The following is a 15,730-nucleotide window of genomic DNA, read 5'->3' on the forward strand; positions in this document are numbered from 1 at the left end:
AGGTAATGGACTGGCCGGCTCAGTCCCCTAATCTTAACCCCATTGAGAATCTTTGGGCAGAGTTTAAGGAAGCAGTAGGGAAAGCAAATCCTTCAAATATGAAGCAGTTGTGGTGTGTTGTGAAGAAAGAGTGGAAAGCTATTCCTCTCGAGAAATGCAAGCGTTTGGTGGATTCTATGCCGAGGAGATGCGCAGCTGTGCAATCCAACAATGGTCACTCACAAAGCATTGAACATTTAAGCCATTAATTGTAACATTGTAATGAATTAATTTTCTATAGTTGTAAATACAATTACTGCTATTAATTATCACAGCTGAAACTTTTAATTTCAGACATTTTTATTAAGTTAAAGAAAACATTAATTTTATTAACGAACTTAATCATATTCTTTGCAAGCTGGAATATGGACAAATTAGACAAAATAAAGAATAAAACTAAAAATGACCTAAACTGTTTTTTTCCTTCGATTGAAATCCAGTTTACATGCCACTACTATTATTTCGAACACAGTTGTACATACATATATGTATAAATACAGATGTAATTAATTTTAATAATTACTTTAATTATTATTTCATTATTTCATTCCTTTAACATTTTTTTTAATTGTTAATTTCGAATTTTTAATGAAATTTTTTATTTGTTGTATTAAATCCAAAAATTCAATGACTTTTACATGAAACTGCTTTATTAAATGCGTTTCAGACGGAGTAACTTAGGGAATGACAGGGCGTATACGCGACATTCATTAAAGTCTTGTTTTATCAGATTTAAAGTCAATTTTAAAATTCTTTATTGCTAATTTGTTAAAGAAAGGAGTTCTTAAAAACACTGTCAAATATGAAAGTCAGTGAAAACGGAAGTTCATATAGCTCATTTCCTGGAAGAACCTCAAAATTCAAAAACCAAATTTTCACTTTTCAATTTAGGAGGACAGCCGTAAAGACATATTCTCTTTGAATGAGATACTACTTACTGATTAATATAGTAGTATAGATTAATAATGCTATGAGATAATATAATAAATGACAATAGATATCGCCATGCGTTTTTAACATAGCATAAATGAAGAGATGGTGGTTATTTCGGCATACTTCTTTAAAATATGTTTTTTTTTAGGTTATGACGTTCTGCCAGTGAGCGAGCGATATGCCACACAAAATTAATCTGAGGCAGTAATAGCAATACCCACATAATTATTTTTTATTTAAAAACTGCCTAATAAGCTCAGGAGCTATAAAATTTTATGTTTGACCTCAAAACGAGCCTGCACGCATTGTGCAGAGAGTTCTATGATTTTGTATGGCTTTCACCTAAATTCAAATACATTTGTATTTTCTGTCTTCACTTTTATTATATATGTGTACATTTGGACTGTTATTCATACGCGCGTTTGTTTAAATGTAATCCACATTTGATATTATCGGTATAAAAACCTTTTAGGAGGAGTAGCAATTTATCAGCCGTAAGGCATTTCAGCGGATATTAAACGACAATAAAGTTAGTTTATATGCAGCTAAAGAAGCACATGCCACACATACGAGTTTACTGCGGAAGAAATACAGCTCAAAATTTTTGTTAGTCCGAAACCGTTAAAGAAATATTTCGGCATGGTGTCACATCGACCACTAGTATACCAACATATATAGTAACATGAGGAGAAAGTAATTATTTTGGCAGAAGGTTATAGAAAAAAAGCCGCATTCACCTTTTATCTGCACTTGTGGTGGGGTGCAATACGATTCCCAAAAATGTGAGTAGAGCCACGTTTGAAGAATTTATGCGATATGTTTGCATGCCGATAAAATGATAAGTCCTCAATAAAAAGTTCATATAAAAGCTACACAATTTTGTAAATATCTTTACATATCAACATATATGTATATGCACATACGTATGTACAGTGGCGGTCAAATAAAACAGCGCGACATATTGCCAAGTTTTGAATATTTATTTTTTTATGTTTTTATTTTATTCAATTTTTTTATTTTATTTAATTTTTCTATTTTATTTAATTTTCCATTTTATTTTATTATTTTAATTTATTTTATTTTATTTAAAAAAATATTTTAATTTTTAATAAAATATTATTTTTTTCATTTTTATTTTTTAATTTTATTTTGTTTTGCGTTTGGTTTTTTGTATAAAAGTCTAGTTACTACTACAACAAAAACCATATAACTCAAAGTTTAAAACTTTAAAAAATCCAACAAATTTTGATCATTCTTTAATGTTGTGTAAGTTGAAAGTGGCTTACAATGCGTGCTGATGTTTTATTGACGGTAATGCGAATTTTGAACCATATAGAAAAAGTCACATATTGTCATTTGGAAGAAAATGCATAAAACAGTTAGAAAAATAAAACAAAAAAAAACAAAAAAAAGAATTATCGAAAATCAACGCGAATTTGTAGTTACTTCAAATTTCACAGTAGCAGACTAAAATTGGATGGGCTATAAAGTTTCATATAAATACTGGATTTTTCTACAAATACTGACTAAAAGGTTTGAAATTTTGATGACATTTTTTTTTTATTCTGTTGAAAATTTTTTCTTCTTCTTCTTCTTAATTGGCGCTATAACCACTTACGCGATTTTGGCCGAGTTTAACAAAACGCGCCAGTCGTTTCTTTCTCGTGCTAACCGGCGCCAGTTGGACACACCAAGTGAAGCCAAGTCCTTCTCCACCTGATCTTTCCAACGCAGAGGAGGCCGCCCTCTTCCTCTGCTACCACCAGCTGGTACCGCATCGAATACTTTCAAAGCCGGAGCGTTTGTATCCATTCGGACGACATGACCCAGCCAACGTAGCCGCTGGATCTTTATTCGCTGCGCTATGTCTATGTCGTCGTAAAGCTCATACAGCTCATCGTTCTATCGTCTGCGATATTCGCCGTTGCCAACGTGCAAAGGTCCAAAAATCTTACGCAGAATCTTTCTCTCGAACACTCCAAGCGTCGCTTCATCGGATGTTGTCATCGTCCAAGCTTCTGCGCCATACGTTAGGACGGGCATGATGAGAGTCTTGTAGAGTGTTAGTTTTGTTCGTCGAGAGAGGACTTTACTGCTCAATTGCCTACTTAGTCCAAAGTAGCACTTGTTGGCAAGAGAGATTCTACGTTGGATTTCAAGGCTGACATTGTTATCGGTGTTAATGCTGGTTCCTAAATAGACGAAGTCTTTTACAACCTCGAAATTATAACTGTCTACAGTGACGTGGGTGCCGATACGCGAGTGCGCCGACTGTTTGTTTGAAGACAGGAGGTACTTCGTTTTGTCCTCGTTCACCACCAGACCCATTCGCTTTGCCTCTTTATCCAGTTTGGAGAAGGCAGAACTAACAGCGCGGTTGTTAAGGCCGATGATGTCAATATCATCGGCATACGCCAGCAATTGCACGCTCTTATAAAAAATTGTGCCTGAGCGATTAAGTTCTGCGGCTCGTACGATGCTCTCCAACATTAAGTTAAAGAAGTCACACGACAGCGAGTCACCCTGTCTGAAACCTCGTTTGGTATCAAACGGCTCGGAGAGGTCCTTCCCAATTCTGACGGCGCTGCTGGTGTTGAGCAACGTCATCTTACATAGCCGTATTAGTTTTGCGGGGATACCAAATTCAGACATCGCGGCATACAGGTAACTCCTTTCCGTACTGTCGAATGCAGCTTTGAAGTCGACGAAAAGATGGTGTGTGTCGATTCTCCTTTCATGGGTCTTTTCCAAGATTTGGCGTATTGTGAATATTTGGTCGATGGTAGACTTTCCAGGTCTGAAGCCACACTGATAAGGTCCAATCAGTTGGTTGGCGGTGGGCTTCAGCCTTTCACACAATACGCTCGCTAGAACCTTATAGGCGATATTTAGAAGACTAATCCCGCGGTAATTGGCACAAATTGCAGGATCGCCCTTCTTATGGATTGGGCAGAGCACACTTAAATTCCAATCGGCAGGCATGCTTTCATCCGACCATATTTTGCATAGAAGCTGATGCATGCACCTTACCAGCTCCCTGCCGCCATGTTTGAATAGCTCAGCCGGCAGTCCGTCGGCGCCCGCGGCTTTATTGTTCTTTAGCCGCGTTATCGCTATTCTCACCTCGTCATGATCGGGTAGCGGAACGACAATTCCGTCGTCAACGATTGGGGTATCGGGATCTTCACTTTCTCGGTGACATGCGCAGCTGTCACTGTTTAATAGGTTCGAGAAGTGTTCCCTCCATAATTTAAGATTGCTCTGTACGTCAGTCACCAGTTCGCCGTTTTTGTTCTTACAGGAAAACGCCCCGGTCTTAAAACCTTCTGTAAGCCGCCGAACTTTCTGGTAGAATTTTCGGGCGTTGTTCCTGTTGGCCAGCATCTCAAGCTCTTCGCACTCACGTATTTCGGCCTCTCGTTTCTTCTTTCGGATAATACGTCTCTCTTCCTTTTTCAGCTCTCTGTAGCGATCCCACATGGCTCGCGTTGCGCCCGATCGCAGCGTGGCTCTATAGGCGGCATCCTTTCTTTCTGTGGCAGCATGACATTCCTCGTCGTACCAATTGTTTTTTCGGGCTCGCCGGAATCCGATTTCTTCTTCGGCGGCGGTACGTAGAGAACGAGAAATGTTGCTCCATTGTTCGTGGATGCCGGTTTGTTGGGCAGTACTCTCTGAGAGCAGGAGTGAGAGTCGAGTGGCGAATCTTCTGGCTGTCTGTTGTGATTGCAGCTTTTCGATGTCGAACATTCTTTGCGTAGGTAGATGTACGTTTTTTGCTGCACAGAGGCGTGTGCGCAGTTTGGCCGCAACAAGGTAGTGATCCGAGTCGATGTTGGGTCCTCGGATCGTACGTACATCTAATACACTAGAAGCGTGTCTTCCATCTATCACAACATGATCGATCTGGTTTCGTGTTTTTCGATCAGGAGACAGCCAGGTGGCTTGGTGAATCTTCTTATGCTGGAATCTGGTGCTGCAGACTACCATGTTTCGGGCCCCGGCGAAGTCGATCAGCCTCTGTCCGTTACCGGATGTTTCGTTGTGCAGGCTGAATTTTCCGACTGTGGGACCAAAAATTCCCTCCTTGCCCACCCTGGCGTTGAAGTCGCCAAGCACGATTTTTATGTCGTGGCGGGGGCAGCGCTCATAGGAGCGTTCCAGGCGCTCATAGAAGGAATCTTTGGTCGCATCGTCCTTCTCTTCCGTCGGGGCGTGGGCGCAAATTAGCGATATGTTGAAAAAACGGGCTTTGATGCGGATTGTTGCGAGACGCTCGTCCACCGGAGTGAACGACAGTACTTGGCGACGAAGTCTCTCTCCCACAACAAATCCGACACCGAATTTGCGCTCCTTTACATGGCAGCTGTAGTAGACGTCGCAAGGTCCTTACCTTGCCCCGTCCATCGCATCTCTTGGATGGCAGTGATGTCAGCCTTTACTCTCACGAGGACATCAACCAGCCGGGCAGAGGCACCTTCCCCATTAAGGGACCGGACATTCCAGGTGCATGCCCTCAAATCGTATTCCTTATTTCGTTTGCAGGGGTCGCCATCAGTGTTGGAAGTTCTCATCCGAGGCTCTGTTGCTGTTTTCATTGGGGGGGGATTTTTAAGTGGTGGGTCCCAAACCCAACGCACAACCAGCTATCCTGGAATGTTTCGCCTTCTCACGTTAGCTCACTCCCGAACGGGTGTTCGGAAGCTACCCAGAGGATACGTGGGCTAATCCCGGCCGTTGTGAGCTGCTTGAACCATATGCAGAAGAATCGTCCTGGCCATTCCCAAGTGAATGGCGATCAGTAACTTTCCCCACTTGCGTGGACTTCTACACATGGAACCATCCTCCCTGAAAATTTTTTCTACTAAATTAAAAAAGCAAAGATGATTTTGAGTGATGGACATTTTTATTGTGACCCTTACGCGCCCCATTGCCTACCTGTTTGTTTGACTCAAATATATTTGGTTCACAAGTATCAAATACGACATATGACGCGATTTGCAAAAATTATTAATCTTACGGTAGGGTGATTAATTTTGCGCCACCTAAGCCCTACGTTAAAGCAAAAATTAAAAAAAAAAATAATAAATAAGCCACGCTGCTTAATTTTAACTGCTACTGTATGAGTATTTGTACATATAGCACTTGTATAAGCACATACGAATATACAGGTTGGTTCATCCAACGTTTGTAATTTCATTTAAAAATTAAAGCAACGATTTTTGGTTTATTCCGTTCGGATTAGAATCATACCAAATCCATTAATTTTTTCATATTCACGCTGGCATTCATCGAAAAATTGATCCATTTTGCGCTAAGGAGAAAAGTTGTGTGATGGATGGAACAGCACTCTAATGGGGTACTGATTTTAATGCATTTATGATTTGCATAGGTGTATTTTTTGTGGTGTACTGTGAGCTTTCTGCGCTCACTTAAAGCTAAAGCAAATCTCGAGTATTCTTAAGAGCTCGAAAGATGAAAATAAAGTGAGACCCATAATAATATACAACAACGAGGTATTAGTGAAGGCAGCAGACACCGCATAGAATACTGAAATTTGAAAGAAAAGCACTAAAAAAACTAATTCGCTCCTTCCCAATGGATGACGGAACATAACGAATCAGATATCATGACAAGCTCGATGCATTAATGCATCATGAAAATGCGATATGTGTCATTAAAAGTTAAAGAATAAAATGGTTGGGCATACGTGCGGAATGTCCAAAAGATACAGCAGCTGTCAGAGTATAGCATTCCATAGACTGCCAATTGGGCATAGAGATAGAGGGAGGCCAAGCAAACACTGGATTGATGAGGTCACAGCTGACCTGCGGATACTGGTAAGCACAAACTGAAGGACGAAGTATAGGATCGATCGAAGTGGAGAGCTGTAGTTGCAGCAGCAATGGCCTGCATAAGCCTGTAATGCTAATGATGATGATGATTTTAATGTAGATTTCATTTGCCATGCATTGCTGCGAAGTTCACAGCAAATTTGGCAGCTGTCTACCAACGCTTATGGATGAGCGTCCCTCGTGGATGACCCTGTACATATCAATTGGCATATTGGCATAGTACATATGTGTATTTTATCTACCAGCATATACACAATTTATTCTATACTCCATTTGTTTACACAGCTCTTAGGGCCAACTTTGTTTGAGACTTGTCCGCACACACTCACAGGCACACACAAATGCGTATAATCCTACAACTACCTCAATCAATATGCGTAAGTGAGTATTATATTAGCTTGATTTCAAACTTTTTAACTACAATGTTTTGTATGCAATACACACATACATACGCACATGCAAATACATAGCGATACATTTGTATGCAAAACAGTTAGTCCGTTTGTCCACACAGCGTCAACGATGTCAGGCTTTATCTTTGAGTTGCAACCGAGCCAGTTGAATATTGACAAACAACAACAGCAATACTACCAAAATACTTCGCATACTCATACGCCACGAACATACACATGTACACATACATATGCATGCATGCCTGCACGAGTCTATAAACTATCTATCGATACGGCTAACAACTATGGTAAATAGTAAATGTGCAGTTTAATGGAAATAAATTGGAAAAAACTGCACAGGTCATTTGCACTGGCATTTCAATAAATACTCGTAAATAAATAAAAAAAACAGGACACGAGCCTGGCAGGTGCATATGAACGGAAAGGCAAACTTACGCTCATGCATTTATTTATATTGCATACATACGCACACGCATATGAATTTGTGTTTGCTTTACATGAGTATTAGTTGCACTATCTGCATACAAAATTATTTGCGCTTCACACACACACCCACACGAACGGAGGCACGGAGGCAGGCTTGCCTCAGCGGCACAGGCTTGATTTTATGCAGCGCACGTTGCCCAGGGAGTGTATCAATTTGCATTTTTCTTTGGAATACATTGTTGTTGTTGATGATATTTTTTGTGTTAATAAAATTCTGCATGCTTTGAATTTTGGCAATAATTCTTGGCTTTTGCATGGGATAAATAATTAAATATATTTTCACAAGTAATTTATTGAAATAGATTTAAAGGATATGCTGTTGTCAGGACAAAATATATAGTACTAAAAATAAAAAAAAAAGCGGAATAAATAAGGGTCTTTCAAAAGTGACGCCTAGATGTCAGTAGTGAATAATTTCTAGAAGGAACCTGTTTTTATGTGGTGGACAGATGATAAAATAACGCGTTAAAATTATTTTAATTATTGAAACATATTAGGAAAATGGTCGATCTTTAAGAACAACATATCGGAATGAGTCGACAATTAAAAAATTATTGAAAAAATTTCAAGAAACTGGTTCTGTAGAGGATAGAAAAAGGACTGGCAGACCAAAAACTGTTGGTCTGTTGAGAATAGTGCCGCCGTAGCTCAAAGTGTTTTTCAGCATCGAAATCTCCACGTTCTCAACAATTAAACGTTCATGAATCGACTTTTTTACATATTTTACTAGACGTGCTCCTAGTGAATTCTTGGTTGGTTGGTTAAAGTGGTGATTCATCCAGAATCCAACTAGCGCTTTCACACCATCTTGTTGCTACATCCTCGCTACAAACTTGTTTAATGTCTATTTACACCATGCCTATATCCAGTCTGTGCGGCTTAAGAACCTTACTAGGTTGTTGACGTCTAAGCCAAACATTTGTCGGAGACTATCGAACAGTGGTTTGCCCAGGAATGACATTCTTACCTTCCATAAGGTAGGGAATTCACAGAGGAAATGGAAAATCGTTTGAGAGAGGCAGTTATGACTGCCGTGAGTCTCCAGGCGTCCCGGCGCTTCATGTTTATCAATATTGACGTTTGTTTGTTGGTGTGACGAGAGATGGCTGGAGAACATATGATACGTATATTCAAAAGACTGGCGCGAATACGCACTGTGATGGATGTGAAACTTTACCACCTGACGCGGTTATCATTTACACGGATGGGTTTCTAATTGACTCCAGCTCTGAGGTAGGAATTTTCTCAGGCACCGGTAAAATTCAACTAGCATTCAGCCTCTGGTGACAACAACTTTTTTATTTGGACAAGCAGTTAGTTGTAAATGTAGCAGCGGCTAGACGCAAAGGGTTAGAGAGGACGAATTGCAAGTTAAGTAAGCCTGCTTTGATAGCCAAGAAGCTCTGCGGATAATGATTTCGAGTTGTATTTCGACTTAAATATTAATTCAAAAACATGGGCTAGTACATTTCGCTGAGGGAGTAAAGCGCTCGTAGCAAAGCAATTAAATGCTGAACAATGGTCTGATGTGACATGTCAATGGTGTCAGACGTTTACTTTAACAGACAACCTTGTAATTCAGCCAGAGTAAGCGTTAAAAGTCCGGCGGTAAAAAAAAAATTATATTCAAACATTGCCAGGAAAAACAGGAACTGAGAACAGAGAACATTTTAAACATTCTGCAGTAAGGCAGGTGGTCAAAAAAATGGCGGCTTTTTGAACTAATACATCATTGGATGCCACACCAGAGCGGAAGTTCCAACGCTTCCGTGCTGGTAATATGGATGCACGCTCTGATAGACCAAGCATCGAAAATGACGATGGCATGGTGATAACCGTCAAGTCGGACCGGCATGTAAGCAACAAATTTTTCACCCATTTTTTTTAAATGACATAAAACATTTTTTTGAAAATTTCACTACTTTTTTAAGCAAATTGATAGTTCTAAGAATACATTTTTTTTTTTGTTTTTTAAGAAATCTATGATGTTTTTATCCTGAAGTCTGAATAATGAAAAAATGTGTGTTTAAACAAATTATAAATTGTTTTTCTTTTAAATAAAACAACATTTGTATACATTTTGTATAAAACACTTTTTCTTGTAGGACTCATAGATTTCGTGAAAACTCTGAAAAAAGGGATTATTTATCAAAAATAAAATTGTGGACTGCAATAAAATGTTGAAAAATTATTTAGTTTCTCAAGTACTACAAAAGTATCGTATGTTTTTTAAGAGTTTGAGAACTTAAAATGATAACATAACTTAAATGATAACATAAATATTGTAGGAATGAATTTTTTTTATTATAATCTGGTAGATATATTCATGGCATTTATATTTTGAATATGATATCCGGCTAGTGTCTGCCGGGACTTCGAGTTACATCAAAGGGGCAGTTCAATTTTTGACTACGGCCATATGACGTCAATAAATAAATTGTTAAGTGGCAAGTTGCGCCGTTGTCGATGGAACCATACGTCATTGATATTTAGCAAGATTCATTTTTGGAAACAAAAATTCAGTCAGCACTGCTCGATGGCGCTCGCCATTCAACGTAAAAAAACAAAAACTAAATATGGAGCGATGATGCCGCCAGCGTTCTATGAACTTCGCGACCTTTGAACTTTGTTTTATTTTTTGAAAGTAAATTTCCACAATGGCATCAAACGATTCATGATGAGTTGTCAAACCTTCTTCTTCTACTTCTTCTTGATTGGCGCGATAACCGCTTACGCGATTTTGGCCCAGTTTAACAAAGCGCGCCAGTCGTTTCTTTCTCGCGCTAATCGGCGCCAGTTGGACACACCAAGTGAAGCCAAGTCCTTCTCCACCTGATCTTTCCTACCTCTTGTTTTGCTACCACCAACTGGTACCGCAACGAATACTTTCCATCGCGTGCGATATTCACCGTTGCCAACGTGCAAATGTTCAAACATCTTGCGCAGAATCTTTCTCTCAAACACTCCAAGCGTCGCTTCATCGGATGTTGTTATCGTCCACGCTTCTGCGCCATACGTTAGATTGGGCATGATGAGAACCTTGTAGAGTGCTAGTTTTGTTCGTCGAGAGAGGACTTTACTACTCCGTTGTCTACTTAGTCCAAAGTAGCACTTGTTGGCAAGAGAGATTCTACGTTGGATTTCCAGGCTGACATTATTATCGGTGTTAATGCTGGTTCCTAAATAAACGAACAGAAATTTCAACACAGTTTGCCATTCTCAGCTGTCAAACCTTAGTTATCTATATCGATAGTTCTCATACAGCAAAAAAAGGAAACAACCTATACAAAGTTTGAAAAAAATCTGTGATCCACCATCCACGAACTCCACAATATTACAATTAGATATTCCTATCGTTCGTATTTCGTTGCGTTGTATAAACTTGTAAGGTAAAATATTTTGTTTTGATTTTAAAATTTTTTTTTTTAATATTTAATTTCAGTTTTTTACTCGAGCGTAGTAAAATACAAGTCCTGTGTGATTTGTAATGTATTATCTTTGATTTTAATTATGATGCGACAATAACAGGCATGTGTTAACTCTTAATATTTTCACTTTGCATGAAATTTTTATTTTTTTCTAGTAAAACTAATATAGGTATTAAATAAATTGGCAGGAGAAAACGTAGTCAATTGGTTGAAGCATAAATCTAGACATTTTCGTATGTCATACATTTTTATAATAACTACTTGATTTATTTTATCTTCCAATTGTTTCACTTTAATTGCCTATGAAATATTCGATGCAAATAAAGGCTGTTAGATACTTGAATAATTTGTAGTATATTTTCAACTTTTCATTTTGTTTTTTGCTTCAAACCTCTCATCCAACGCACTCACTTAATAAACGTATTGTGGCAAATGTTAAATATATTACGGCATTTAACTAATTTATTGCAATTAAGTAAAATAAATAGTTGTGGTGATTTTGTTTGGGAGACTTACCCTTGCAACATTGCCGTATAAGCAGACCAAATTGAATAATTTATCTGTATTCGATGTGTCGTGATCCAAGCCATAAACCATCATGACAGCACCCTGGAGAGAAGGTATAATGTCCTAAAGTTAAAATCCATAAATGTATATAAACTACAAACGACCAACGGGTTTTATTTTGAAATTCATTAATTACAAACATTTTACACAAAAATTAAGTATATATAGTAAATAACAACAGTATGCAAGTGTGTATGTGTGTAGATGTGAAGATGGTAATGACTGTAAATATGTACTCGTGTACTATGTGCGTGAATTGAGTGGACTGCGATACTGGGAAAACAATGTACAGGGTGGCGCAAAATTAATGGAAAGTTTATAGGTTTTGCACATGGCGTCGTACGTCAGTTACATTTGGCATATGTCAATTATACAGTTGCAGTATACAAACAGGCCAGCAATGGAGAGCGTAAAGGTCAAAATAAAGACTTTCAATAAAAGTAGATTAATAAAAAATGATTCAAAAACTAAATTGGATGAGTAATTTTGCGCCACCTTGTATATGTATGGGAAAAACGTAGTAGAAGCGGGTATGTGTGCGGGCTATCACACATGTATACAAATATGTATGTACATATATCTACATATATATGTACGAGTATGTACATTAGTGTGGTCCAAAAAAAAACTTCGTACGAAAATTTATTAATTTTTAGGGCACCCCGAAGATTGTTCCAAACTGATTTAGTAATCGGTTGATATTTATAGCTGCCGCAAGTAGCTAATTGGCGCGTACATCCTTTCTGGGTATTTGGTCGAGCTCCTCCTCCTGTTTGTGGTGCGCGTCTTGATGTTGTTCCACAAATGGAAGGTCCTACAGTTCCCAGCCGATTCCGAATGGCATATATTTTTTTATGAGGAGCCTTTTCGTGGCAGAAATACAATCGGAGGTTTGCCATTGCCTACCGAGGGGCGACCGCTATTAGAAAAATGTTTTTCTTCATTTTGGTGTTTCACCAAGATTCGAACCTACGTTCTCTCTGAATTCCGAATGGTAGTCATGCATCAACCCATTCAGCTACGGCGGCCGCCCCGGAAAGTGTAGCTACAAAAATTTAAACTTGCAAACAAAATAACGCTTTCGAAATGATCAAACTTTGAAATCTTAATAATTATTTTTGGAAAAAAAATTATTAACTACAGAACCCCTAAACAAAGCAAGTCTATAAATATATGGGCTCATTTGCTTAATTTTTATTTGTAGTTTTCATAATTAAGATTGGGTCTAAGCTTAAAATTAAGACTTTATAGTGTGATAATTGACAATGAAAAATCCCTTGGTTCGATTGTTTGGGGACCACCCTAGTACACATATATATGAACGCATAGTATGTAGTGTAGCCGCATAATTAATTCGCATACACACGTGTTTAAAGAAATGCCCGCACAATCATCCACACGTCCGCTTATATTATCGCTTTGCCTTGCTGCTGCAGATTTTGCCAGCCTACGTCGTGTGCGCCAGTGCGTATACGCAACAGCCATCAATTAATCGAAAAGCGCAACGCCCGACAAAATCGGCAGCAGTGGTTTCGAAATCGACATACTTATGTGTTATACATACTATATATGTACACACATACAATGAAAGCAGAAGTAATGCTGCGACTCACCTGTCCTTGTCCCTGTGTGGCGAATGCGACGGGTGCATTGCGCCCCGGCACCACAGCTGGCTCCTTCATCAGTCCGGTCGGATGAATGGTGGCTCCCTTCCAATTCTCCGGTGTGGTGGGATGGAATTCCGCTGCGCCAAATGGTGGAAAAGCGGCGCCGGGTCCCAGCAGTGGTGGTTCTTTAAATTGACAAAAATTGGTTGGTGTGGATATGAGGCCAACTACGAAATTGCAAATGTGTTTGTGTTTTTTGTTTTGATTTTGTATTTTTTTATTTTTTTTTCATTTCAATTATAATTGAGTTTAAGATTTTAAAATTTTTACAAAAGGCGTTTACAATTTTTTTTATAAAATATTTGTTATTTTAGCGTGCGTTGGTTTACCAAAAAAAAAATTGTTTACGTTTAACATTTATTCATGCAGGTTCAATTAATTGTTTTTTTATACATATCAATTGTATGGTTTTATGGTGTTTTTGATTAAGTTTTACATTTTGTTGTTTGTGTTATTTGGTGATGATTCGTTTTGCGTTTTTTGTTTTTTGTTTTTTTTTTGGTTTTTGTGTTTTTTTTTGTATTAATTTTTGTTGTAGTTATTGTTTGTTGGATTTGATGCAGGACGCAAATTAACACATTTGAGCATTTCCAAAAGAAACAAGGATAAAATGAAAAATAAGGAAGAAAAGAAAGAAAAAACGAAAAGCGCAACATTTAATGAATTAAGTCTGTTTGATTTGGTTAATTAAATGTGAAGTAAATTTTTATGTAAATACAATACAAATAATATATGTACATATAAATGTATTTCATAGATGGTACATGCATATAAGCTTGCATACATACAGACACACAAATAACATAAATACACTAGTTGGATTGGCATATAAACGTTTGGGGTTCAAAAAGGTGTATATAAATGTGGTGGTGGGAGGGGTGAGATGTTTGCAGGCAGGATATTTTACTCTCTCAAATATTTATGCTCTAGAGAGTTATTAACAAAAGGCATTTTCGTACGTACATACAAGGAGGCCCAAATTAATCATCCAATTTTGTTTTTAAATAAGTTTTTGGCTAAATAAAAAACAAAAAAAGATTTTGGGTGATAAAAATCTTTATTTTGACCTTTAGCGCAGCATTGTTTGGTTGTTTGCATATTGCAAAAATTATAAATCTTACAAAAGGGTGATTAATTTTGCGCCATCTCGTATTTATGTAAATATCTGAAACTTGATTATTGTTAAACATTTGTGGTATTTATTTATCTCGTTTTTTTTCAATAAATTTAATAAAGAATCTCTTTTTTAAAATTATATAGCTTAAAATGTTACAATATAAAAAAATTTTTTTGTTATTATTATTATTATAAAACTTTACTTTTGCATATTCTTAAATTGTCGATTTTTATTGTTATACACAAAAAGCTAGCATTATAAGCATTTACAATTGAAAATTCTGAAAATTTTATCGTAAAAAAATGAGAACTAATTGAGTACAAAACATGTTTTTCTTGGGTTGCCTGCCTTCACACAAAATATCTCGGAAAGCGCTTTTTAGATTGCTTCGAGGGTAAGCGAACAATTTGTGAATTGTGTCGGGGTCTACTCTATAATGCATTTAAAAACATACTACTGTGGGCAAAAAGTAAGGTGAATTTATTTGTCAAACTTCGCGGGATTAAAATTTCGCTCTAGTTATTTTTTTCATGAGTTGGCAGCACTGTTAACAACATCTGGGCCAACTTTCATGTGAATGTCATTATCAGTAATATATTTACGCTTGTGTTTACCAAACGACCAAGAGTGCATTTTTCGATTTTTACAATGTCTGAATCAAAGTCAAATCTCGTTTGGTACCGAAAACTCTCAAATTCTTGGAAAAAAGTCGTCGCGGTGATGTGTGTGAAACAATGCTTTCAGACTATCAGGACAAGCTCAAATGCATCATTACGGGAGATGAGACTTGGATTTATGCTTAAGACCCTGAAACCGACCAATCAAGCGAATATCGTGCTAAAGGCGAGGCCAGACCGAAAAGAGCACGTCAAAGTCGTTCAAAAATAAAGGTCATGATGACAGTTTTTTTTCGATTTTCGTGGTGTGGTGCATTATGAATTCCTTCCACCTGGCCAAACTGTTAATAAGGAATATTATTTGAGCGTTATGCGTGGTTTACGTGAAGCAATTCGTCTAAAGCGACCAGAATTATGGGCCAACAACTCTTGGTTTTTGCATCACGATAATGCACCGTCTCACACTGTACTCGTTCTTCGTGACCATTTCGCCAAAAATTCCACGCATTTTGTTCCGCAACCACCGTATTCGCCTGATTTGGCTCCGTGTGACTTCTGGCTATTCCCAAAACTCAAGAGACCACTCCGGGGAACGCGTTTCGAGTCGA

The 15,730-nt window shown here is 37.8% G+C and overlaps 1 protein-coding gene across 9 annotated transcripts in view; it reads right to left on the minus strand.

Moving 5' to 3' along the window:
* LOC128867610 (heterogeneous nuclear ribonucleoprotein L) overlaps positions 1 to 15,730 on the minus strand; it is a 277,829-nt gene that overhangs the window by 27,197 nt on the left and 234,902 nt on the right. For 4 of the 9 annotated variants that reach the window (XM_054109012.1, XM_054109011.1, XM_054109017.1 and 1 more), the window contains 2 exons: positions 13,335 to 13,555; positions 11,671 to 11,784 (listed from right to left, as the gene is read on the minus strand). In XM_054109012.1, the coding sequence (XP_053964987.1) occupies positions 11,671 to 11,784; positions 13,335 to 13,555 (335 nt within the window). The remainder of the gene's footprint in view (positions 1 to 11,670; positions 11,785 to 13,334; positions 13,556 to 15,730) is intronic. The other 5 variants (XM_054109014.1, XM_054109019.1, XM_054109018.1 and 2 more) reach the window with 2 other exon arrangements.

This window comes from Anastrepha ludens, chromosome 6 (assembly GCF_028408465.1).
Source record: "Anastrepha ludens isolate Willacy chromosome 6, idAnaLude1.1, whole genome shotgun sequence".
In the NCBI taxonomy this organism is placed as follows: domain Eukaryota; kingdom Metazoa; phylum Arthropoda; class Insecta; order Diptera; family Tephritidae; genus Anastrepha; species Anastrepha ludens.